Source organism: Dendronephthya gigantea, unplaced genomic scaffold (assembly GCF_004324835.1).
Source record: "Dendronephthya gigantea isolate DGI-Jeju-01 unplaced genomic scaffold, DenGig_1.0 000004F, whole genome shotgun sequence".
Taxonomy (NCBI): domain Eukaryota; kingdom Metazoa; phylum Cnidaria; class Anthozoa; order Malacalcyonacea; family Nephtheidae; genus Dendronephthya; species Dendronephthya gigantea.
This window is the reverse complement of record NW_021163014.1, coordinates 2,129,971-2,157,089: the sequence shown is the minus strand read 5'-3', so window position 1 is coordinate 2,157,089 and position 27,119 is coordinate 2,129,971. Positions and strand designations below refer to the sequence as shown.

The 27,119-nt window shown below is 34.7% G+C and overlaps 2 protein-coding genes across 2 annotated transcripts; both read left to right on the top strand.

The window, feature by feature from the left end:
- Nucleotides 1-360: 360 nt before the first annotated feature.
- Nucleotides 361-11,533, top strand: LOC114544905 (myoblast growth factor receptor egl-15-like). The gene is made up of 18 exons (XM_028563397.1): nt 361-658; nt 2,293-2,478; nt 2,772-3,071; nt 3,231-3,428; nt 3,549-3,644; nt 3,831-4,040; nt 4,455-4,544; nt 4,704-4,864; nt 5,721-5,889; nt 6,824-6,997; nt 7,399-7,515; nt 7,782-7,963; nt 8,697-8,816; nt 9,246-9,316; nt 9,846-9,886; nt 10,075-10,171; nt 10,651-10,750; nt 11,062-11,533. The coding sequence occupies exons 2-18, from the start codon at nt 2,394-2,396 to the stop codon at nt 11,170-11,172; spliced, it is 2,322 nt and encodes a 773-aa protein (XP_028419198.1). The 5' UTR covers nt 361-658; nt 2,293-2,393; the 3' UTR covers nt 11,173-11,533.
- Nucleotides 11,534-14,404: 2,871 nt separating this feature from the next.
- LOC114515600 (fibroblast growth factor receptor 1-like) lies at nt 14,405-24,928 on the top strand. The gene is made up of 16 exons (XM_028534887.1): nt 14,405-14,602; nt 15,194-15,529; nt 15,741-15,848; nt 17,057-17,179; nt 17,652-17,792; nt 18,513-18,676; nt 19,358-19,496; nt 19,835-19,999; nt 20,913-21,029; nt 21,193-21,392; nt 21,921-22,046; nt 22,256-22,326; nt 22,905-22,945; nt 23,212-23,308; nt 23,691-23,793; nt 24,794-24,928. Exons 1-16 carry the CDS (start codon nt 14,521-14,523, stop codon nt 24,908-24,910), a joined length of 2,130 nt encoding a protein of 709 aa, XP_028390688.1. The 5' UTR covers nt 14,405-14,520; the 3' UTR covers nt 24,911-24,928.
- The last annotated feature ends 2,191 nt before the right edge of the window (nt 24,929-27,119 follow it).

Here is a 27,119-nt window from a genome sequence, read left to right as displayed (position 1 = left end):
GATAATTTATAGTGCTATATATATTATAGACGGTATGATGATACACCGCAAGCTATCCTAACTGAGAATCTGAAAGATGCTTCGCGCCGAAGATAAAGGGATAATAATTCCTACTGTAAAATAAAAGCGTTTACTTTTAGCAAAAAATGCCGGGATATTAACGTGAAGCGATGAAAAAAATAATCTATTTGCTTTGAACTTTTCTTGGCAGCCATGATAAAGTCTTTTGTCTTTGAGACAGCTGATAAGTGGCAACAAAGGACTAACCTAAGTGGTTTAAAAAATAGGGCAATATCCTTCTTTGAAGTCTTATAAACTTTAATAGCCTAGGAAACCGGATTAAAGCACTTATGAATCATTGCTAAAGGCAACTTGTTCAAAACATAGCAAAGAAGCGCGTATTAGCTCAGATTTAAAAGCGGTTTACAAATAACTAATCTAAAGCAAATAAAGTGATCAAAAGACATTTAGGATATATTACTATCCGTCATTTATAATTGATACGTGATATAAATGAATGGTATTTTGTTTCGTTCTGATAATTAAATTTTTATGGACAAATAATGGCGTCAATGAAACATGCAACAGATAGCTACATGCGTTGAATCAATCAGTGGTTAAAAGTGTGAATAAAACAGTGGAATTTTGGAAATAAAAGGTATTAATATCTAATCTTCACGTAATATTTGACAGTCCAAGTTCTATAATCCTCTCAGTTGTGAGAGGAACACATTAGGAAATGTATACACATAGCTCTATTTGTATACAGAAATTAAGCAGACGTTTGAATCGAAATTTTAGAAAACCTATACTATTTAACTCCTCGTCATACTGTTAGAATGAATAACCGGCTCTACTTGACGTTACTCGTCAATTGTGACGTTTCAATCGCATGCACGATATTAAATCTCGCATTGAGGGATTGATAGATTTTTAAATGACTTTTAAACCTTCCTCATCGGTATCATTTATCATTGTGTTCACTCAGGTTGTGCTACTGTAATAGCTATATAGCGTAGAAATAACGCTACGTATAACTGCATGCTTCTTCGGCCCAACGATCCTACAGCAAGATAATGAACGGCTCCATATGTCGGTTAAATGCTCTGCGTTAAATGAAACTATATTAATAAAGCCCCCCCCCCAACCTTTGATCATTGGGTAGAGAAGGCTGCATGGCCGTGCATGGGCAATTTCATTTCACTGTTGGACCGTATCGTTCATTGTAAACGCAACAAATATCTTAAGAATAAATCGAATGAGGAAACCGAGCCTTTATAAACCAAACTTTTTATAAAATTCCGCATAAATTGTACAGTGAAGTCACAGCGATACATCTCTTGGTTTGAGTTTATTTATTCAAAATCAAAAAAATGCAAAGGCGTAAAAATAGCGGGGGGTGGGTATCATTCTGCTGGAGGTGGGTGCTGGTTTTGTAAGCGTCTTTGAATGTGGGCGAAATTCAAGGGAATTTCACATTTTCTACGATGAAGCAAATTGAGGTAGGCCAGTACATTATTTTTTTTCTTTTATTTTGAGAAAAATATAAAAATCTTTTCATGGCATATGTAGGAATCTTCAATCACTATAGTTACCAAGACAAAACAAACCCAATGGTGGAAAATAGACGATTTTTGTGAACACGATAACAAACTAGGTTTTAACGCTAGAAGGACAGAATAATACAATATAATTATAAAACGTCTACGATCAAACTAAAATAAACGGTCGCTATTTTACTTAGACTGTTCAATCTAAGAATACCACTGGAATACAACTATTTCAGGTTCACGTCCGAGCCAATTGTCGTTAAAGTCAACCATGAAAGTTTTATCAAATTAGCTTTATTACTTTTTAGTTATCTTGAACGAGATAGGGGGAATGAGAATTTTAGTTTGCTAGGTAATGCAACGAAAAAAGTTTCGCATATATTCATAAATTATAGAGAACAATACAATAGAACAATGAAACAATAGAATAAGCTAATGAACCCCTTTTGCTAGCTAAGCGTAAAACTCTAATTAGTAAAACCTTTCGCTTTATTCTGGTGTTCTTTATATATTTTTTTTGAGAAAAAATATTCAGGATCGATTACGGAAACATTAAAGTTTGGAGCCCTAGAAACTTTTAAAACAGGATAAATCATGATTTTCAATTACCTAGACCACCTTAATTGCGAGTTAAGATTCGTCCGATTTTGAAATAAAACATTCAGATTACATAAAAGGTGTTACAGGAAGTAAATATCATCGTATGTATAGTGATTTAATGCATTCCTTTCCTCAATTATAGATCCTCAATTAAGATAGTAAAAAACAACGACAGATACTACAAGAATAACATCAGAAAAGTTAAACTATCCGACCAAAACTCGAGACCCTCAGTCAGGTAACATGGCGAGAAACATGGCACTCAATCTGGATATTGTTGTATTGCTGGTGACTACTTTACCATTGGTTTTCAGCAAAGGTTGTCCATGTAAGTGATTCTATTCTTTTTAAATTAAAAAAATTATGTTACTTGTCTTTTATACAACTGTCACTAGACGATTTAGCTTGTAAGTGTAAAGTTTTAAGGCCCAAAATCTTGTCTCTTACAAACAGGATATTTTTAAAACCCGTCCCTGCACTGTTACAATAATGGCTTTGGGGATAATCGAAAAAGTGTTGTAAATACAATACATATTAATAAGGATAATTATACTTAAAATATTGTACTAATTTCATAGTAATGCTAAAACCACCTGATTCTTATTTTCTTCAAATATTTAGTTGGCATTCAACCTGTAATATTTATGCAGTTCCGTCCAACTGCAGTAGCAACGGTCGGGTCAAATATCCAGTTGTACTGTAATGCAACGACAATGGGACTTGATGACCTTGGAGGAGATCCATTTGTTCTTGGTATTTACAACAAACAGAAAAAACTAAAATCGTGTGAAACTAGAAAAAATGCCTTGGAGTGTGTATTAGACTTCCCCAACGTTAATCATGCAGATGGAAAAGCTTACTTTTGTGTAGCTAAACTAACTGCTGGATGTTCCCAGAAAAACAGAACACTGATAGTCGAAGGTAAACGCTTGATTTTGGAATTTGCAAAATTGAAAATTTGCTGCTATAATTTCGAAGATGTATAAGTCTAGCGTTTGATTCATATCGTTTTAAGTATATTATTGTAAGAATTGTAATATCTCTGCTAATGGCTTCAACTTTTATGTTATGGCCATGAAGACTGTACCAATCGGAAAGCAGATAAACTTTCCCTCTTTGCGGAATTCACTGAAAGAAATACCATCTCCTATCGCTGGAAATACACTGTCGAAAATTGCGACTTAGTATATCATGTATATTGGGCAAAGGATGGGCCAGTTTCTTTAAATTCAAGTTCGGTGAGGTTATCTTTGAACACAACATCGTTTGAACTTCGAGGTAGAGTAAGGAAACTCTTATTAGCACTCTGAATATTTATTAATATGCTGATGTCACCATTTATTGACACCATCAACAGACGAGTAAGCCCACAATAAATACGACATGTTTCGATTTTAGGAAGAGATTCCAGAACAAAATACTGGGTTGGTATGGTTATCGAAACTAGCAAAGGGCTTTCAAGAATCTACCGAGTGGATAACCCGCTTGTTCCAGGTAAATGCCTCCGTGATCGTACACTAAAATTATTTTCGTGAGGGGAAGATAAATCACTCAGTGAGAATTCGCTCGAACTCAGAAACTTCGCGGTTACCGTATTTTTTGTTGTATAAATTATTTAGTTAATAGAAAACCCTTTATGCAATGTGAATTTTTTCTATTTCTCAAACTATTATTTTACAGTTTGCACAAGTAGAAAATATGGAAGTTTCTCGATGAATGTCACGGTAACAACAAATAACACAATTTCTATCAATTGGAAATATGAGGTGGAACATTGTGACCAACGCTTCTTTGTGTATTGGTCAAATGAAGGCCCGTTATCACTGGTTGCTAAACCAAAGAGAATTATAGATGATATGAATTCGACTTCACTGGAAATCAATGGCTTAGGTAGAGATGAAATACTCATTTCCTTGTACTGTACGTATACACTACTAACTCCACTATACGAACATATTTTCTTTCGCCAAGATTATTCGATAGGTAAAATTTTTTCGTTAAACAGAGCATATATGAAAAACATGGCCATAGAGATATTAGAAAGTTTAAAGGAAATCATATTTTAATGACAGAACTATAATTATAATGTATTATAACTCTGTGGTAACACTACATGGAAACACCATAATATCCTTGCTTTGAACATGTCCGTCATCGAACATGCATAGTATAGCGCAGTTCAAAAACATATGTTGGGATTTCTGCAGTAATGCAGGATGTCCAAAAAAACTTGACTATAGTGTTGCTTTATTTTATTTATTATATTTATCTTCATTTTTGTTATATTCTCGCGATAATATATAGAGCCAAATTCTACATACTGGATTGGCATGGCTGTGAGTACGACAAAAGGGATATCCGAGATATATACTCAAAATGTTACATTAGGGATAGGTATGAGAAGTTATAATTCCATGTATTACTTAGCTATTTACTTTAGGAAACTGTAGGAATTATCCACATCCTATCTTATTACAATACAGCCCTAGTACTGTGCCAGATACTTGTGCAATACTGAAATAATAATTGAACCAGACGGATCTTTAAATTCAGGTGTGGCAGGGGACTTCGATAACGCTGATAAATCCAATCGGGAAAATGACGACATAACGACACCCGTTGTAATATTTATTGTGTTGATTGTTTGTTTGTTGGCTGTCGCTGGTATAGCGTGGATCACGGTCAGGAAAAGAAATCGAAACCTCCGGGATGCGGTATGCATTCAATATTAATTTTATTATGCTATTCATGGGCAGTTTCCATTAATTGTCTTAATTTTTAAACGCAAATGTCCTCTTTACAAGCAAGACTTGCCAGAAAAATCAGTGAAATCTACAAAGTACTATCTTTCCAATCGTTTTCTCTCAAAACTTCGAGTAAACGAGATTGCATTACTTTCATATGGCGAAGAAATTGTGTAATCTTTATTGTATAATACATTGATTCCAGTCTAGACGAGATTGGAATCGATTAAGTATATAAACTGATTAGACTTTTTGCGAGTTTATCTCCTACCAAAGGTATTTTCTTAAAACTGACGTTAGAAATGACACTTGCAACCGCTATAGCTTCTTCTACAATCTAATTATTCCGTGTAACTGCATAGTACCTGGTTAGTAAGTATTGTAATTATATAGTATTACTATAACTGAGATATTGAATAAAAAGCATCATAGGATTGCGAAGCCAGAAGTGATCAAAATAACAATGATATAAGGCCGGAAAAATGGAAAATGATGTGAAATGTAGGGATGAGAAGACTTTCAGAAACCAGATGGCGATGCTAGAACCCTTATCAACATAAAGGTTTTGATAAATATGAGCTAAGGAAACTTGCGTGCATCATTCTATACATTATGGCATTTCTGGCATAGACTTAAAGTTTGTTTTCAAAATCCAAGTCTACCGGTTTAATGGTTTTGCTTTTCTTCGATTCTAAATTGTTGTAGTAGGTTGACTGTCATTCTTTCAAGAATCCTTGGTCGGCAAAGGTTGGCAATAAAATTAATTAGCATACATCATGACCAATATCATACCCACCAAATGAGCTCAAACTTTTTGATGTTTCAGATTCCTGCTACACAAATGTCAAATGGCGCAGCTCGGAATCTTGGCATTCTTTTTCCTGAAGCTGAAGTCCTGGAAACTGCAGAAGAAAAGCCGTTACCTCTTAAAGTAGCCATTGACGATGATTTTGAGGGAAATAAAAAGATCGTAGATACAGAGCAATCATTTGAAGGTATACAATACACATTGGTTGGAACACTTATTTCAAGTTACAGTACTGTCCAGAAAAAACCGTGACTAACCTAGGTCAAACGTCGGTCTGACCAGGTCAAACTTAGGTCATACCTTGATCAAATCAAGGTCCAACGGCGGTTAGACGGAGGTTAAACTTTCTTACGATTTTTTCTATTTGGTTATTGTGACGTCCTCCTCTGCTGTTCATAACATTTCGTTCGGAGCGGCTACTGCGCTGGTATTTTTTCCCTTTTGGTCGTCTGCGGTTTCTATCGGTCAACGGCAACCGAACCGCAGTGCATGCTAGGTTGTTTTTGGACAGTACTGAAAATGATCATGAATCCCTTAAAAAATTGTCATTTTTTTATACCAGTGAGATTACTTCTAATAATTGTATTCCATCGATAACCTTACATTAATCATTGGAATAACCAGTGTTATATGATTATGTTGCCTATACTATTAAAGGAACTGTTTGTAATACATGCACCATGCAATTTTCCTCGCAACTTGCAATGCAATTATAATTTTAAGTTAGTCCCTAACTTTAATTCACAGTTGTTGATTATACGTATAATTAATCGATCATGTACTAATCATATAATGAATTAATTTTCTTTGGGATTTTTGTGCAGGCACTCTGTACCCGGTGGTTTGCTTACTTTCATTATGCATGCACCTCAGGGATTAAGTGTCCCAATATAGAGAACACAATACTCGATTGCCTGAACGATCGCTTACGATAGTTAAGATAAACATTCCTAGCATGTATGAGTATTTCCCCGTTGTTGTAAAAAAATTGAAAAGAACGCCAAAGCCAAAGAGTGCCAAGGTCTACGTTTGCTTCTTATAAAAGATCAACTTCTAATTTTTGACTTAGAAACATGACAAAAGGTATCGAAAATATCAATGGCAAATTTTTCCTGTTGCAGATTCTGAATACTTGACCGTTATTGACGAATGGGAGATGCCACGCGAGGTCCTTTCAATAACCAGCAGGAAACTAGGGTCAGGTCAATTTGGTATTGTGAAGAAGGGAACATTTCGTAGAAGTGATGCAAATGGAGAGAATATTGATATTCCTGTGGCAGTAAAAGTTCTTAGAGGTAAATTATTGCACTAGAAACGCTAATCTTCCAAACCTTTGCCAACACCAACCGCGATGCGGCTTTTGCTCTACCATACACCAACCGCGATCAATGGCGAAGCCAGCCCGACAATTTAGTCATGCTATGCTAATATTTTGGAGTTCATCAACTGTGAAAACAATGGATTTCTAAAGAAATGAATAATGATAATAATATTAAAATTTGTATAGTACGACTAAATCGTCAGGCTTGCTACGCCAGTGACCGCGATGCTGCTTTTGCTCTGGCATTTTCTTTTGTCTTGCCATTTGCTTTATCTTCTTTTTTACTATATGATTGCATCGAGTATATGGAGTACAGTAGCAAATACAATCTCCCAATAAGAAAATAATTTTACATCTTCTATTTTTCTTTTGCAGAAAACGCTACAGAAATAGATCGCTCTGATCTTTTTACAGAATTGCGCATCCTCAAATTTGTCAACGTTACCCCTCATAAAAATATTTTAAAACTTATCGGTGCGTGTACTTCCGAAGGTAAGCTATTGAAATGGGATGCATATATTATTCAACAGTACTAGTAATGTGGTTACGCAGACTTTCTATTGTCTGCTTTCTTTCTCATATACTAAGATTTGCGTGCATGGGACCAATCTACGTCACCCCAAATCATTCGTAACGGATGCACAATCCAAAGTTAGACTTTTTTTAAATACGATTTGAAACCCTGATGAAAGTTACAAACAATTGTAGAATAATTATTTCGTGTCATATAAACCTTTATGTATATTTTACATTTTTAGAACCTTTTGCAGTTGTAACAGAATTTTGTTTGAAAGGAAATCTTAAGGATGTTTTAAAAATGTACCGAGAAATATTGAATGGAACAATTCCTGCAAGTTCAGAGCCGAGATTAACCGAGGAACAGTTGCTTAGTATAGCGGTAGACGTCGCTGCTGGAATGAAACACCTGGCGGCGATGCAGGTGAGAAGTTAGTTGACAATGCATTTGGGAAAATGGGTGAAGTTGGAATACTTTGGGCAAATGCATTGTTATCAATTAGAAATATATCAGTGGCGTACGGGAGACAGTAATTGGGTGGGAGCACATATTCATATATTCATGTTAACAGACCTGTAAAGGCAATGGATTTGAAAATTCTGTAAATCAATCTTGCACAACATGAATATATGAGTATGTACCCCCCCCCCTCCAATTATCGTTTCCCCTACGCCACTGAGCCATTAAATTAAAAGATAATTACGTTGACCATGCCGACAACAGATACTGCAGTTAAAAATTACATGGATGTCACAATTACTTTTTTTTCAATTTCATTATATTTTTATACGTATACTTTTGCAAGAAGCTACACTGTCAAATTACCTGTTTTCAAAGTATGAAGTTTCTAAAAAGTGTTACTTCAATTTGGATAAAGCTTCTAAACTTTATACTGTATATTTTGGGTTACGTAGCGCTATTTTCGAGTTATTACGTAGCTAATTCGACGACAATAGGCCTTTCTTAAAATGACGTCAAACATGGAAGTTTCATGTTAAGCAAGATTTGTTTGGCTCCTCAAAGCTATCGAGCCAATCATTATAGAAAATATCTATTGCATTGATTATTACAGCACGTCATAAAATCTCATGAATACATCTGTCCAGACACGGACTCTCCGTCTTTGATTGATGACTTTTCTCTATATTTTCGATAGTTCGTCCACCGTGATCTTGCCGCACGGAATATTTTGGTCACAGAATCATGGATTGCAAAAATATCAGACTTTGGTCTCGCAAGAGAAACATCAAGCGGAGAATACAAAAAATACCGCCGGGTATGTAAGGCTTTAATTTCAGAAGCTAGCATATTTTGCCCTTCCTTCATCAAATAGATATATCCTCCGCATAGCAATATAATTGGGAGGAGGCTCTCCCAAATTCTCTTTCACCCCCAGGTCTCTTTTGAGATTAAATATTAGCAATAGACGCTTGTTCAGAGGAAAGTAATACGATAATCCTCGGAGGAGTAGATTTATCATTGAAATTTCTCAAAATATGGGAAATCAAATCGTAGAGAGTTAAAAATTTAAAAATTCCACATCTATAAATGATCAATTTCCAGCTGGGACTAGTTGCGTAATGCATTCCCCTCCCTCAGTTTATAACGGTTTCCTAAAAAAGGCCTATAGTTGCGATTACAAAACGAAAACAAAAAGTTGCGTAGGGGATAGTTTGAAGTAAAGTAATTGTAATTTCATTTTAAGAATTTGTTGCCTGTGAAATGGACGGCGATTGAGGCTTTGGTTGAAGGAAAATTCACCTCTGCCAGTGACGTGTAAGTGTTAGTTATATATGTCTGAACCATAGCATTTTGTTGTCTGAGCTCCGAACCCAAGTACAGTGGCGTAAATAGAACGATAATTGGGGGGGGGGGTGAATATTCATATAATTACTCAGTTGTGCCCGACGGATTTCTTTTGCAAATAATAGCGCTTAGAAAAGAAATCCGTCGGGGCACATATTCACCCCCCCCCCCTTCCTAAATTATCGTTTTAGTTACACCCCTCTAAAATTTGGATCATGCTTTCTTTTAGCATTCTATACGAGCGTTTAAAATTAACGATGCTAAATTAACCAAGATATAGGATTATATTTACTGGCGACGGCTGGTAACAAATGGCGAATAATTTAATTATCTAGTAGATGAACTGCAGGCAACCTTGGTGACATTTAATTTCGGTCACATTCAGTCAATTTTTTATGTCGCATGGCTAACAAGTTGCATGGTTATTAGTTCACCGTGTAAACGAACTAGTGTAAACGAAGTGAAATTTATGTAATTTATGTATTAAACATATTTTTAGGTGGAGTTACGGTGTTCTCTTATGGGAAATATCAAATATTGGTAATAAAAAAATGTCAAATTTCTAAAAATTGAAATGCTTTAGAAATAGCTTTGATTTTTACCGTAAACCAGTAATTATTCACAATTTTTGGCGTTGTTCATATTAATGAAGTGGATACGTTTGTTCCTATTTTGAAGGAACTGTTTGAAACACTCTTTGATTGTTGGTTATTTCCTCATTCATTAAGGCGGGTCGCCGTACAAAGGAATCTCACCGCATGATATTATGACTCACGTTGGTTCAGGCGGTCGGTTAAGTAAACCTGATCGTTGTTCACCTTATCTGTAAGTAATTTCTCTAAACAGATTTGACCTTGATACCTGCATGCCAACATTGTCATGAAATTTTCCAAGGAAAAAATATTCTTTTGTTGCATCACTTTCGTTACAAGCCTTGCATGGTATACTGCCCTTATCCTCCTATCCGTTTTATGTCGAGTGGTCAAGAGCGAGTTTTTGTGCTAAACCTTGAACTATGAGATTTCTTTGATTTTTTTTAGAAAATCAATCTTTATAGTTTTCTTAAATTGTATGTAATTTGAATCCCAGGGACTTAATTGGATTAGTTTAGAAAAATTTAACGAGCATCGTCCCTTTTTCTGCATGATTTGCAGTTTGTAATAGAGTATGCGTAATTGAATATGACACCCCTCGCACGATCTCTTAAATTAATGATACTAAATCTAACAAATTATATTACCACAAACTTGTCCTTGTAGTTATCCGCATCATATGCACTGAATTTCTTCTGTTCTTATTTAAAGATTCTCAATCATGTCAGGGTGCTGGGAGACGTTCCCAGAGAAACGGCCTACGTTCACCGTTCTGCATCAAAAACTGTCATCGATGTTGGAAGAATCAGAGGTATACATAATAGTATGATGCACGTGAAAATATAATTCACACTTTTATCATATCTTTAAACTATGCATGGTACAGAATGGTATATTGTTGCCCAAGTAATGAGCAAACTTTTCATAACGACAAACAATGCATTATACACGGGGAACAAATGGCAGTGCTAACCGGTACAGTATAATGCAATCTGTAAAAAATGTTGTTTACAATAGTTGTTGTTTTCAGCAAGAAAGAGTTCATTGAGAAATTAGAGGCTAATTTTTCAACCTAGGTTTCACAGTTTCAAAACCGTTCTGTTTTTAATATTTTTCTTTCAGGCAACCTATATTAATGTTGAGTTCATGCCAGACAACGACGAGAGGAGAGATGAGGAAAAATTTGAAAGATACACACCATCAGTGTTACAACACAGTGCTACGATTAAATAAATACAGTAGAACGTTACAAATGCGCCCTGTAATGATCAAAACTTGACCAGAGTGAATATTTTTGTTTTCAAATCATGAAAAAAAAACTTGTGGGAAATAATAATAAATTGGCCATAAATGTATTGCATAAATAAGTTGCTAACCAATGTAATAGTGTTTGAGAAACAAAAACTCACGTTCGAAGAACAAAAAGTCGTTTGACACAAACTTAAGTCTGCTCATTAAAATAGAGAGGCAAGATAAAGTATGAAATATTTACATAGGTGCCTGTGGACTAATTCAAAAGTAAATTCCGAAGGAAATTTGTCACGAAACGTATAAATGCCAAAAGATTTGAAATGAGAGTCAAATTGTAGAATTGATCGAGATTGATTTGAATTTGCGTAAAAAAGTAGGAAATACATCTTTTATAAGATTTAAAAATGAATATAATATGCTGTTACAATTTCGGTATGAAGTCAAATGTGATTACAAAGATTTGTACAATGCGTGTACCAAACCTCACAGAGTGCAATTATTATTATTTGAAAAAATAAAAGCGCGATTAAAAAATTTGATTAGAAGACTGTATAAATGATATTATATTTCATTATTAAAGCTGAAAACATAATAGAAAAACGAAAACATCATGGAATTAGGTTAATCTAAATGACATCACGATGACACCCAATTATATAAACACCTTTAAAACACGTAAATCAAATAACTTTGGGCAATCGATCTGTAAATGCTGCTCGAATTGAGTTTATAATAATTATTATACAGCCTTGATCATAATCTGAATCGCAACAAAATTAATGTCACTCATGGGCACAGTTGACACTTTAAAAGTCCGAAGTTTCGCGATAAGCAACATTAAGTGTTTATACGATGAAGATTTTCCGGAGCTGCTTTGAAGGTTTAATGCATGGCAAATTGTGGTCAACTAATACTTTTGTATCGCGGTTACGTCGGCATTAGAGAGGAAATTACATGGGCATCTTTGTTGGCAGAGAATACACGCCTTTATGAACGGAAATTCCTTTATACAATCATATACCTGGGGAGCAGTAATTTTGACTGGCAATGCCCACATAAAGAGAGGAAACACCTCTAGGAAATTTTACATTTTTACCTGTTTTTGTTATCTAGAAAGATGACAAAATGGATCTTCGTGCAGAATAAGGTAATCCTTGCCCGTGCATGGGATGTCACATGTTAAATCTGTTCAATTTTCTCCTTTATATAATTATATATGAAACGTTAATTAAGCCAGTTAAGCAGTTATATTAAAAGTATTTACCGGTATACTGTTAATATAAGTGTAATAAATGTCGTGATAGGTAACTATTCTCCTGAGTAGCGTTAACTTTTCAAACATATAGTTAATAACTTAAATAACGTTAAATTTTTGGAAGTTAGAAAACATTAAAAAGAAACAATATTATAAGGTTTTAACCGTTATCAACTCAAAGGAAGCCCCCTGAAAGTTTCAAAGCTTTCAAGACGCTTTTTCAGTCTGAATGCAACGGAATATATTTTTGGTTTAGATAAAGTTTGAATGCCGAATTAAGGAAGATCCTAGAAAGGATTAGCTAACGCTATTTTCATCGGCAATTCTTTTTATAATTTGACTCATAAATCCCTTTTCATATTAACTGCGCCTCTTTTCGATGAAATATTTGATATTTTTTATTCTTTTTAGGCATTTTTTAATATTTTCAATCAAAATAGCAACAATTTGATTTTTGCAACGTACTAGAGTACTACGGAATCTTCTAGAGTGCGTATATAACAGCTAACAATAATTTCCGAATTCATGTAACGCCTCTGTTTCATCATCTTACGCAAAATCCACGGGCAGTTAACTTTCGATTAAGGACCTTAAGATACACCATATCTACGACGTGGACTTGAAGTAATACTGTCCACATTTTTTCACAATGGAATTATATTTTAAATAAAAATTATGTTGTCCTTTTGGTAAACAAGAACAGGGCTGTTTGTAAGATACATTTAAACGGGGTTCCTAACACTACCGACTGATTTTATGTCACACCTGTGCGGTAGATTTGACTTGTCTGAACCATTGGACTAACCACGTTTTCTGCAACGCATGCGCAGTTAAGGTGTGTAGTTAACAAATTTATAAATGTTTGTGGATAACAAATTAAGGCGTAAAATTATATGCCTTTGCTTTTCGATATCAAATTAGTTACGTCTAACTAAGATGATTAAGGCTGACGAACTACAATTTACTTTAACTATCTTTTTTATACAACCGGTGCCTGTAAGTCACGAACATATAATAGCGCAACATTTGATGAAAAGATTGGATATTTAAGCAAACCAAATGGCAGTTAATTATCATGCTTGGCATGCCATGAGGGTTCTTTGGAGTTTGAATTTGCTTTTATTGTATTTCATTAATTTGAAACAAAGAAGTGGCACTCTAAAGATGCCTAAAAGAACACCTTTTCTAATAGTTTAGTAATATTGGCTCAAATATCAAAGCGGAAAGTGTGGGCAGAATAGTATGAAATTTAAAAGACTTCTGTGTTAAAAAAATTGTTCACAAAGCCAAATATAAGAAATAACATTTCAACGTAGAAACTCGTTTTACGCTTAATTCGTTTCATTCGGAGTCGATTCCTGTTGTTTTCGACTACAGAATATAACAATTAGAAGTAAGTGGTGCTTATATAATTCACAGTGTGTTGATTTCAGCTGATATACACTCGTGCCATCGCATCAATTATTCAATTATGTGGCTTCGAACGCGTGTTAATTAATTTTTACTTTTATCACATTATTTTAGGTTTCGATTCTGACATATAAGCTTTTATTCTAACTTAAACTAAATTGATTGGTAAGGTCTTAGTAAACGAGCTAGAGCATGCACTAACTTCGTAATAATCAATGATATATCAACTCTGTATGTATACATACCGTTATAAATTATATTGAAATACATCGATTAAATTTTTATTTAGCTAGACGATTATTTACTTTTTTTAAATTAGATACTACCATTAATTTTCCAATGATTTTGCCAAAGTGACACACAAACATTTAGGTATACAAAGCTATCTGTTGAATAATTATTTAGACTATATAATAATAGCTATATGCAACAATTATAACAAAAAGTCCTCATTCGTGCATACGCAAATTAAGTACATTTCAATAGTATTAATATCTTATTATCTATGATCTGATTTCATTATTTAGAGAGAGGGTGTATAGATGCAGTATATTTTGTCGGAAATCCGCGATGTATTTAAAATACCAAATAACAAGTATCCGTGAAGAGTGATCAGCAAAATCATTGCACAAATTCTTTGACTCCGTACTCCTTCTCCAAGAAAGATGAACTTAGCCGTTGTATATTCCACATTATTTTTGGCAGTACTAATTGACGGGAAAAGTTTTCCAAAATGCTCAAACACAGGTAAAACTAGCGATAAACATAATCCCCGAGCCAGCTCGGAGCCGTACAAAGGCACTAATTCCACTCAGAGATTTTAATTCCACCCGTGTATTGTACCCATGATTTAAAATCAATTCCTTCTTTATCTCTATATATAATGAATATTTTGGTGCATTACTCCGGAGATATTGGTTAAATAACTATTTTTATCTCATGGTTTTACCTATAGAATACTGTAGCTTTACTAAAATCATTCGAATCTCTAATCGGAATGCCATAATAATTATTATTCCTCCAGTCCGTACCTCTGGTGGTTAAAATGTGACTACTAAGCGAGGTTGGGACCCTAAATATAATTCTACATAGATTTATAAAATGAGAAATTCCCCGCGACCATTCAATGAGAGATAACTGAGATAAATGCATCTTGAACAGCATCTAATTCCTTTTAATTTGATATAAAAGAATTTGATGCATCAGCTCTATGATTCGCATTTGAGTCTGCTGACTATGAAAACATCATATTGAGCAGAGTTTGCGCTTAATACGAAACACATTGACAACAATTTCAGTAATTTAAATGCTAATCATATATATTATTATACTCATTAGTTCCGCTTAATAAAAACATATTCGGCACAGTTGCCTTCAAACCAGGCGATATAGTGCTTCCGGGAACAAACATGACTGTTCTTTGCGTCGGAACTGAGGGAAAAGCACCGATAACGTCGAGACAGGCTGATTATGAAATTGCTCGGATCGACATCTTTGGTCCAGATGGTGGTCATCTGCGCAGATGTACCGTAGATTTCAATAAACTTCAAGCTTGTCATTATATTATAAATGGAGTGAAAAACCTTGGTAACTTTCAATACAGCTGTGCATTCGTTGCACGGAACAGTGCGTTTAGTTGTCTTGCAGAGAAGAATTTGTCAGTCGTTGAAAACGGTAAGAAATCCGGAAATTATCAATATTTTCATAAAATAATGTTATCTATACACAGGCAAATCGAGAAGTCGCGCAGGACTATTAATTAAGTGGATGTAGCGAAATCATTGAACTTGCACTCGTAAATTAAAGCCTTATAATAAATTCTATCGATCATGAGGGGAAAAAATTGAAAAGTTGAATACGTTAAAATTTAATTTTTTTTGTTAAGTTTGCCAAGCAAAACCATGCGACAAGAATGCTATTTGTAAGAACACGGCAACTTCATTTGAATGCAAATGTAAACAAGGATTCAATGGAGATGGAAAAAACTGCACAGGTACATATGTATGCTTTCAGAAAATATTAGCCATATACAAATTGTTTAGAGAATAAATTATATGAAATCGCTGAGAATGCATGGTTATTATCATAATTATTTACACACATTTTACACGATATCATCTCGAACATGCTTCTCAACATCTAAAATTAATACGAAATACAAGGAAAAATAAAATTTGGTTTTCAGATGGCCGTTTTATTGATCAAGTTAATTGACGTACAGCTCTCTGAGTTTATGTGCATATAACCTGGCGGTCAAAAAGAACTGCTCAAACACAAATTATTAAAAAAGGAGTAATATAAGAGAGAATTAATGCATTTCTAATTATGCACAGCATGCACGAAAAATAGGAGAGGCGAACGTACACGATCGTTTTGTAACAATCTCTCATTCAAAGCACTTACACATTCAAAACTCCTGCATTGCATTGCGGAATTAATCCAGAAAATGTCAATGACTTATTGGTCGTTGTAGTGACTGCCGGTGATGAGTTTCCTTTAACTAAGATTATAACCTTAAGATGGTACGCCAGAAAAAGAGCATTTGCATATTAATTGATAAAATTAGAAAGATCGAAATGTGTTGAAGTAGAAATGTTTGATTCTTTTAATTCTAGTTGACAGCACAGACATTCACGTGCTAAGTTCACTTCAGCAGTCGTTTCGTAGTTTAGATATACACGTCCAAATAAAATTGCGTAATCGTCCCGAAGTTAGTTTAAGTATATTGCTGCAAAAACTCTCCCTCAGTTCTACCATAAAACTAAGCTCTCAAACGACTAAAACATACTTGGCACACTGGTGTCTGTGCTGTGAACTAGACGCTAAAAAACAGATATTAAGTATTTTAAGATATTGCGATATTTTCAATTTTATAAATATGCCTTTTTGTAGTGTACCACCTTAAAAGAAAATATGCATGGCGCCCGGTGTAAGATTAAGGCCAAAAAAGATCAATAATGTAGTATATCTACTCATATATGTTTTGGGAGTGACGGTTTAGCGTTTTGATCAGTTCTTTTTGACCGCCAGTTTGTAATGTTAATTGTTTTGTTTTATTACATAGGCAATAATTATTCCAAAATTAATTATAAAAGCATAGTCAGTTCTTTGAAACATACTCAGTACATTAGAACACTGTACATTTGAAACATATTCAGTACATTGGCAACAACAACATTGATTTGAATATCTTTTTCAAAGCTAACAGAGGGTGTAACTCAACTCCATCACCATGCCATGAAAACGCAATTTGTGAGAATACGATTAATTCATTCCAGTGCAAATGTGTGCCTGGCTTTACAGGAGATGGCAAGATTTGTACAGGTTTGTTTCTTTTGGATATTTACAAGCGTGGAATTTAAAATACGAGTCCAGGCTTGGACTCTTTTGTGCAATGTAGCCTCTCGTTCTCTTTCTACAAATCTTTCTACAAAGTTTCTACAAATCGTTCTCTCGCTTTTCGAGGTAATTTTTTTCTAGTAGTTTTTACTGTCAGCTAAGAGAGCTAAGCAAGAAGGTGCTAAAATACTTTGACGTATAAACATATTTTGAGATATTTTGATAAAGTGTTAGTTTTCTAAACATTTTAAAAAATCTCAGGCGAAGCGAGCCTGAAAATTTGGCAATGCTATAAAAATTTCAAGTCATTAGATATATTAAATTCTTTAGAAATGCATTATTTTCGCAATCAATGACATGACTAAAATTGTCTGGCTGGTTACGCTACTGTGGTCATGTAATATTTGTTTTAACTCTAACAATCATATACTAAAATATATACTTCAATTAAACCTAGAACTACGGCAGTGTGGCGTCAATTCTGTTTGCAATACCAAAGACGATCCTGTAAATTGCCTGCTGCTAAATCAAACAGTTCGCTGTAAATGCAATGGAAATTTAATTGGAAATGGAACGCATTGCTTGGAACCAGTGAATAGTAAGGAACTTACAATTTATTGTTGTTTCGATTGTGGCCTATGTCTCAATTAAACCAAGTTATTGTTCAAGAAAATTCTCCGTGTTGTGTTCGAAGACGAAATTTAAAACTAAAATAATTATTTCAATAGAAATTTACCTCCCTGTTCCTGTAACGAGATGGTGTTGCCATTGATCCAAGTGAATTCGAATTAGAAAACTCCACTGCAGTTACATGATTATAACTCTCCTCAATTCTAAATAGTAAAGTAATTAAATGACTTTAAATTCATTCCAAGCATTTGCAATTTAGGAAATACTCTTTACAGACTCGTAGCGAATCGTATGGCAATAGTCTGTAGTCCATTTTTAATGACACTGCGTGCATCTGCCAGTGTTTGTCATGCCGGTGCCGATCAGGCTTGCCAGAATTTTGAAGGCAAAACGGCCAATGGTAACAATGGCACTTTGTTTTCTTTGTATTGGCTTTTTGCTTTTTTGTTTTCTTGGCAGTACTAATGATAATTTTGCATCGAATATTTACATACTGTATCTGGCAACCCTGATAAAGATTAACGCGATTTACTGTCAATTCGCTTGGAATCAAAATTAGCACGCAATCTATATATCCATTCTGGATTTTAAACAATACTGAAAAATTGGGAAAAAATGTGCAGGACCAAAATACAGTAAACTAGCTCTGTATAAGTGTATAGTTAAATTTGTGGTCCGTCTATTTTAGATATTCCAAATGCTTTCAGCAGTAAAGGCAATACAACTAAAGTCATTATCGCTGTCGTTGTTCCAACTTTTGTTTTACTTGCCGGGCTTCTCATTGCTTACTGGCTTTACCGAAAACAAAGAAACGCACGGCAGGAAGAGGTATTCAATAGCCCTATACACGAGGTTAGTTTTATTTACCTATACTCTCTATTTTATGTTTAAAATACGAGCGGCCGTGTTGCATTGAATAACACAAGTGGACGGCCGCGAGCGTTGTAAACAACTTGAGGAAAAATTTGTACTATAATTTGTACTATAAGATTTGAATAGATATGGAAATCAGTTACAAATACTACAGGTTGTCCGTTGTATTTTTCCGATAGATCCACTCGTATTTGTAACTGGTATGCACATTCATTCAAACTAATTTCTATGGGTATACAGGGTGTGTATGTGACCAAATTCACGAAATTTGGTTCGGTATAAACCTCATAATTATTTATGAATTCACATACAATGTTAGTGATTGAATACAATGTAGATCATCTTGTTACCTCGAGATTTTTCAGGCAATGGTTTTCCTCACTTCTCCCAGTTTTTCCAAAAGCAATTGAAAACTTTTATCCTATAAACTAAGAAAAATTACAGTAGTTAAGATGATGCAAAGAAATGATTTGAATAACATAGCTATAGACTAAATATAACTAGACTTGGCATTTTCAACTCAAGAGAATTAATATTTGAAAACTATTTTCCCTAGTTATTCGCATGAGATATAATTAAAACACATAAGGATATAATAGAATTTTTGTCAGATAGAAGAAGTATATAATTATTATGATTTTATGGCCACATTCTTAATAGTTAAACAAAGCACGAAAAGCCTCTAAAGACAACATGGACATTCTATTTCCTGAACACCCAAAGGATGTAGACAGTTCCCCAAGGAGAAGACTACCATCCATTCACGAACATAACAGTAAAGAAGAAAAAGAGGAAGAAGGCAAGTGGTGAAGAATATTGAAATATACTATTAAGTCTCATATAGGAAACTTAGCAACATTCCACCAAATAGCACCCCTACTCTCAGAGTTGTTAGTTGACCTAAAACTATAAAAAAGACAAAGCTTCAGACTATATTATTTTTCCAAGGAACTGGTGGCCTGGTGCTGTTTAGATAAGCTTATCCTTCTCGTTAGCCAGGGCCTATTTGCTTTGCAAAATAGCCAAAAAACTTATATCCTATTCGCATTTTAATGCACACAATTTTTAATTGTGTACATGCATGTTCAAAAAAATATATCAGTAAAATACTGCAATGAAATGATTCCACATTTCTAGAAATCATGTCCTACATTTGTGTTTTGGACGACTGGGAAATCAAAAAGGATGATCTGACAATTCTAAATAAGAAGTTGGGTGGAGGATGTTTTGGTGTTGTGAAGAAGGGACTGTACACAAAGAAAGAGAACGATAGAGAATTTGTGGCTGTTAAAATGCTAAAAGGTAGCTATGCAGTTTAATCATGTTTTAAAATTTTTACAATTAAGTTGCTGCGCTCGTATGCCATCAATGTTTGCATTTCTTTATTGCGAGAAAAAGGATCGAGCAAAGATTTGCCATTCCAAATTAGTGAATGCGATTGCCCTAATCAAATAGTACAATGGACATAGCACAATGACGGCGGAAGATCGTTAAGTCGGGGAGGCGGGGGGGGGGGTAATATTGATACATTCATGTTAATAGAAAACAAACTAATAATGTTGAATGTAAATAAATTACGATACCCCCCGCCGTATTAACTATGTCTGGAAAAACAGAAACCAGAATGAATTTTATAATATCAAAAAAATGGGTTAGAACGACAATGCGGCCGTCGATATCAACGCCCAAAAGTCCACTTTAAAATTGGAGTTTTTAGTCGATTAGAAACTAGAATCCCAATCTAGAAATGCTTACTTACCGTAGTGAGAAAGGCTCTTCGCGTGTGTGATATATCAATTCTTTCCATTGAAACTCCGGAGGTTTATAGTTCGGTACCGCAATCTGTCTTTGGGCTTTATGTTTGATGCAGCTTCGCTTCATTTTACACACGTATATAAAAAATGCTTTTAGAGTTGCTCCTGAGAACATTTTTACCCTGCATACAGATTAAACTGCAAACTTTCAATGCAAAAAATGTGCATTGAAATCGCGGGCAGGCTTGCCGTGGAGCAGCGAAGATAAGAGTAAAACTGCTGACATAAGCAAAAATGCTAAGCAAATAGCGAAACATGTCCCCGAACATTGAATACGGGGTATTTTGGAATATGAAATTTGATAAATATGAATATTTTCTTTTTCGATAACCTATAGTTATATAAATATAGCTTTATATGGTTACAATAATGTAATATTACATTTTTCATGTACTTCAAAGACGCACCATCGGCGGCAGACCGCTCGGATCTCTTAATGGAGCTATTTATTTTGAAAGAAGTTAACAAAACTCCACATGAAAATGTCATAAAACTTATTGGGGCGTATACCAGCGCAGGTATTTGACTGAAAAAAAATATGTTGAATGTAAATCTGTTTTTACTGCAAATTTGTAATGTTGAGAAATAATAATGTGATAATAATTATAGTCAATAACGACTAATCTTATTTAAAACTACGATTTCAACGTCATAAAGATGAACATTGTTTTTGTAATGTAGAACCTATCCTGGTATTAACGGAGTTTTGCTCACGTGGGAATCTGCGGTATCTACTAAAAAATAGTCGAGTGTCAGTGACTGATGACAATAACGAAGACATATCACAATACAAAAATGTTTTTTCAACATTAAGCCACAGAAAACTACTTCAGATTGCTGTTGATATAGCATGTGGAATGAAACATTTGGCTGCAAGTCAGGTACGAGTCTGTAATAAACAGTTAATTCCTAGCAACGTCATTAATTTGACTCTCACCCTTATTCAATTTTGTGTTGGCAAGCAGAAGAAAGTACAAAACTATTGATTTTCTTTCAAATGCGACCGATCAAATGAGTATACGATACTGTAGAACTCTCACTAATGAAGAAAATCAGGCGAAAACTTTCGTACGACCGAGGAATTTAAAGTTTTGCCGTGTTCCCTGCACGAAAGTATAGAATCGCTCATATGGCGAATGTCAATGTCAATATTTAATGGGTAGATGTTACATGGATTTTCAAAAATATTATTAGTATCATCAGACAGTTCAACCATACGAAGCCTATATACGTATAGTTACACATTTGAACCCAATCAGTTGGCCGAATGTAGAAATAGGCAAGAAAAGTATATTTGTATTACCAAAACGTTGAAAAACTGTTTATCGGCGAGAAGGACTGTGATGATGGATCTGACCAAATTAATGATGGATTTCAATTCATTACTAATAATTACTTGGTGCAATCAGTTTGTTCATAGGGATCTCGCAGCAAGGAACATTCTCATTTCAGCCAACTATGAGGCGAAAGTGTCTGATTTCGGTTTGGCCAGGCCGATCACTGGGGTCGAACAAATGTATGTCAAGTCAAACAGAGTACGTAATCTTAACATTGTTGTTTGTTTGACTATTGATTGTGATTCATAACTGGGTTTTTCTAAAATGACTTTTGGAACAGAAACTTTCATGGGGTTGTGGCATGAAACGCCTTTACACTCTAGTAACGTTTTTCAGGCATTTGCATGGTATACAATGTATATTTTTAGTCCATATTTTTAGTTTTCTGTTCTCATTTTTATTTTCAGAATTTATTACCGGTGAAATGGATGGCAGTTGAATCACTTACACAAGGAATATTTCGAACTTCAAGTGATATGTGAGTATTATATGAGCAAACATGAAAACTTCTCTAAATATATCGGCCATATACGGAGAGCGATAAAGGACTGGTAATAGCTTGTGTATTAGGGCATAATAATGTTAGCTTGAATATTCCTTTGGTCTACGTCATCAGGAACAGTCAAATTGTTGACTTGACTACTACAATTCCTGGCTCATCTGCATGCAACATGGAAATAGGCAACAACTGCACCCATGCAGCACTGGTTCCCCGACTTATTGCTGTTATTTAATGTAGTCACAGCGCACCAACTCTAGAAGGCTATCAGCACTCGTACATTGGTCTAAAACCAGCCTAATCGATCGACGATGGACGATCAGATTAGAGTCGAGATTGAAACCGGCCTGTACGTGGCACACAGGCAAATATCCCACAGTAATATTTCGATGCTTTTTTAAATAGTAATTATATCATTTTCTAGTCGTGTAGACAGATGTCCTTGTTTTCCTATCGCATGACTCTTCTAACGTTACTCAGAACTACACCGTTGCAGCTACAAAACTCTGGTGTATTATATGACAAACCTTTTTTTTATCCTGTTTGTTTTTCTAAAGGTGGGCATACGGTATTGTACTCTGGGAAATCACAACATTAGGTATACCATGTTTTTTACATACTAATTGATAGGGTGACTCGTGTACACATCATGACACGTACACCACGCGAAGAATTACTGAATTTTTGGCAAACAGTCGTGATGCTGTCTGACCTTCGATGACTGTCCACAACAACGTAATGATTCATAAATGCAGTTTAGAAAGAGTTCAAACTGAAGTCCTGTCAAATAACTGGCCTAAAAAGATTGAGAGCTGGGAGAGTCAGTACTTGATATTGATTCTTTTCTACATGAAACTTTTTCAGGGAAGGAGCCGTACCCCGATATCTCCCCTTTCGATACATTCACCTTTGTCACATCAGGAAATCGTATGGAGCGACCTCCTCATTGCTCAGAAGAACTGTAAGTTGCAGTGACTAAATTGCAATAATTTTTCAGTTTAACTTCATTTAATTTTCAATTATTAACTATAGCGAATGTAAATTGAACGCCGAAACGACACCTTTTCGACAACAACTTATGTTCTTCGGTCTGGAAGATTCTTTAACACTTTTTTTAAAAAAAGCTTGTTAATCTTACTTGCATGCATGAACATAGAGAGAGCTCCGATGAACTTCGAATGATATATGCACATCACATCCTGGTGTTGCAGCTTGAGTCGTGAATATGGCATTCTTACCAACCATGCATATAAATGATTACGGTAGCGTGTAGTATAGCTAATGAGCTAACAATGTGTAGTATAATCGCTGACAATTGCGCTTTTATTCATTTCCATGGCCAGGTATGGCATAATGAGAAAATGTTGGGAACACGATCAGAAAGACAGGCCATCATTTGAAGAAGTCCATGAAGAAGTCAAGGAAATGTTGGATGAGACCGATGACGTAAGATAAATATTCCTAATAAAACTTCGTTTTTCATTTTCTTTGAAAGGAATTATGTTTTTTTTTGGAAAAAATTGAATCAGTCATAGTGCACTCAAACTGCACCTTTATACTCTTATATCAATGCAGATCACTCATGCAATTAGTTAATCAGAAAGAATGTTTCTAATTATGTCTGGATTGATCCTTATTTTTCTGGGTGTTTGCATGTGCCCGGTTACTCAAGATTCAACGAAGCGTGAGAGGACTTTGAGGTATTGAAATAAGTCTTTATGACACCAAACAAGCCCATGATATTGTTCTGGTGATCATACGACTGCCGGGATGCAGAATAATATTTTGGGCTCACTTTTTCGAATTTGCCTTGTAACCAGGCCTGATTCAAGATGGCGGCCAGCCAGTTGCTAAGCGCACAAATTTATTTTGGGATCACTTTCGCTGGGAGCTTAAATTCTGCGTTCGGAGTTTAAATATAGTGCTTAAATTCTGAAACTTAAATAAAAAATAAAAACCTGTCCCACACATAAACCCTGAAACTAACCAAATGGTATTGTACACGTTCAATTTAAAAAAAAGATTTAGAAAAAAAAAGGAAAAATGAAGTAAAATAATGGTGCTTTACCAAGATTTGAACCGGAATATTTCGCACGCAGTACTCGACTAACAAGTCGTTGCTGAAGCGCTGAAGCAAAGTGTAGTTTAGGTATATTTATAATGCTCAATGTAGAAAATAACTCAAACAGGCACGGTTACAAAGCTCCCATCGAAAGTGATCTCAAAATAAATTTTAGCTGCCGGGGATCGTGTTATCTGCTCATTTCAATACCTCAAAATCATCTCACGCTTCGTTGAATCTCGGTTAACCGGGCTCATGTAAAGAGTCCCCAAAATTATCACGGGGTGTATTTATATACAGTATCTAATATTACACACGTGTAAAAGCAAATAGAATTCTGTTTCATCTATATTCACGCAAAATATTATTTTCATTTTTATCCAGCGAATGTATATAAATGTTATTGAGATGGACGAGGAAAGTCGCAAAGAATTGACTGTTCTTGAAGATCGCAGGATCAGTGTTGAAAGTATGAAAGACTTACGTTATACCGAAGGATAGAAGAAATTACAAGATATTGTAATGTAATCGTGCTTGTTAGAATGATGGATCGACTCGTATAATTGGTTTTCAGATCATTAATTCTAAATACTGAACAAACGGACTTATATTCGCAAAAGAGTATGAAATATATGTTTCCTTATCTATAGTGCAATTTTATTTTGTGAAAGCAGTGAGGAAATCTGGGTGTCAAAAACTGGAATATAGATTATCTTCAGTGTACAATAATAAATGCAATTTTTAAGATTAAAGTCAAACTGTAGCTACTGTGTAACTTGTATCATTTTGTTTTGGATATAATTATATTTTACCACGCATATTGTAGTTTATACATATTAGTATACGGGTATGTTTTCTGTATAACCCCAAGAAAGAGTTGTATTAACACGAACCTTAATTAATAAAGTCTGTTGTCATGTCTAGCGAGACCAATTCCGTGTATACGGGGATTTCGTCCCTGTTTACACTACGGATATCCAATTCGCTTAACATACACATTTCATTTTCCTTAAATTAAGAAGCAATGACTTGTTTGTAGCAAATGGTTTCTTAATATGATAGATCTGACATTTTTCAATCTGTGACAAAAAATTTTTCACTGCCTTTGCAAATTAGAAAGCAATTTAGTATAGTTTAAACGGTGCCTCGCAGCCTTTGAAATGCAATTAACATTGCTTGTCAAGAATCGCGCCCCCTCGTTATTAAAGAACTTTTAATGTTCGTATATACTTCCCACGATCAATAAATTAACAAAGGATCTCTTCTCCGCAAGATGCATGTCTACATGAGGGATGACTACGTCAGAAATTTAATTTAGTGTTCATAAGCTAAGCACACAAGCCTTGCCCAAGAAGTTGGATTGTCACTAGCTCACAAAACCTTTGTTTTTCTAAAAATCATGCAATGGATTTCCGGTTTTTAAACCAGACCTTGTTTTATGCGCCTCTATGAATTATTTCCTGTGAGAAAAGTTAATTTTTCGAAAGGTCCACCAAATTTATTAAGGGTTCAGCTTGTCAGGACAATAGATGTTAACAGAGCGCAATCCAGTATGAATCATGCAATAGGTATAAATATATATTGCCAAATTTATGCTTTCCGATTGGCTGCTGAAGAGAAATATTGATTTCTTATCGGTTTGATTACTTTTCAGTTAATAAGGAATCATTGAAAAAAATCTGGATCTTTGTCGGCGGATCTTTTTAAAAATCTGTTGGATTCAGGCTACAAGTACAAACGCTGAGCAGGGATTTCAACAATGCCGCACCAATGAATTGAATGTAGTGTAAAAACTGGATTTTTGTTTTTGTTGTTCATTATAGGTATATGACTGGTCTTCCTGCCCTTCATTTGCACTATGCAAAATAAGTAATTTAGTGACCACTTTGCAAATAAAATAAAATAATAAATTAAATGAAGCATAGGGATGATAATAGGCTGAGGCGGTTTTTCGGTTTACCGAAAAAGTTCGGGGTTTTTTTGAAACCGGTTTTTAGGTTTTGCCAAAATTAAGAAACCAGAAAACCGAAAAACCGAAAAAAACCTGACAAAATATGACAAAAACCGGAAAAATACGGAAATCGGGTCATGGTAACATGATAGATAGAAAATTTATGTGGGTTTGGTTTTCCCAACCAGAAGAGGTGTGTTTATTGACAGCTCATCTAAGACAAGGTCATTTATCGTACTTTTAGATATCGACGAGTGTTCCGAGGATGGTGATTGCTACTGGGCAAAAGCTGAATGTAAAAATACAATGGAATCTTTCAAATGTTCCAGTAATTCTGAATACTTCCGAAGTTTCGTCATGCATAAATATTAAAAGAATCTAAAACAGGTTTTCTTTCTCAGAATTAACATTTCAAGGGAATGTAACTTATCAGTTCGCTGTTTATAACAAGTATAAATTATTCTTTCACATAGACTAGGACACACACAAGGTATTAGGAATTTTGCAATTTTTAATGATACCTGCATGACTCAGTATGGAAAAACCTATACTTTCTCTGAAGGCGTTTGAGTGACTAAAGACCCTGAAATGGTAACCACCCATCATCATTTGTGTAACCATAGGTCAAGATTTTGAGAGAACAACCTTAATTAAACAGCCTTTAAAAATATTCACTCTTGTCATTTCCTCCTTTATTTTTTTCTATGCAAATTGTGTGAAAGCCATTTATGATTAGTTATCGTCTACTGAATCAACGTC

Coding starts and splice junctions, on each gene's coding strand:
- LOC114544905 (XM_028563397.1), top strand. CDS start 2,394: ATGGCGAGAAACATGGCACTCAATCTGGATATTGTTGTATTGCTGGTG. Junction 3,645..3,830: donor GGATAACCCGCTTGTTCCAG/GTAAATGCCTCC, acceptor ATTATTTTACAG/TTTGCACAAGTAGAAAATAT. Junction 9,317..9,845: donor TTCACCTCTGCCAGTGACGT/GTAAGTGTTAGT, acceptor ACATATTTTTAG/GTGGAGTTACGGTGTTCTCT.
- LOC114515600 (XM_028534887.1), top strand. CDS start 14,521: ATGAACTTAGCCGTTGTATATTCCACATTATTTTTGGCAGTACTAATT. Junction 17,793..18,512: donor TTGCTTGGAACCAGTGAATA/GTAAGGAACTTA, acceptor CGTCTATTTTAG/ATATTCCAAATGCTTTCAGC. Junction 20,000..20,912: donor GGCTGTTAAAATGCTAAAAG/GTAGCTATGCAG, acceptor TGTACTTCAAAG/ACGCACCATCGGCGGCAGAC.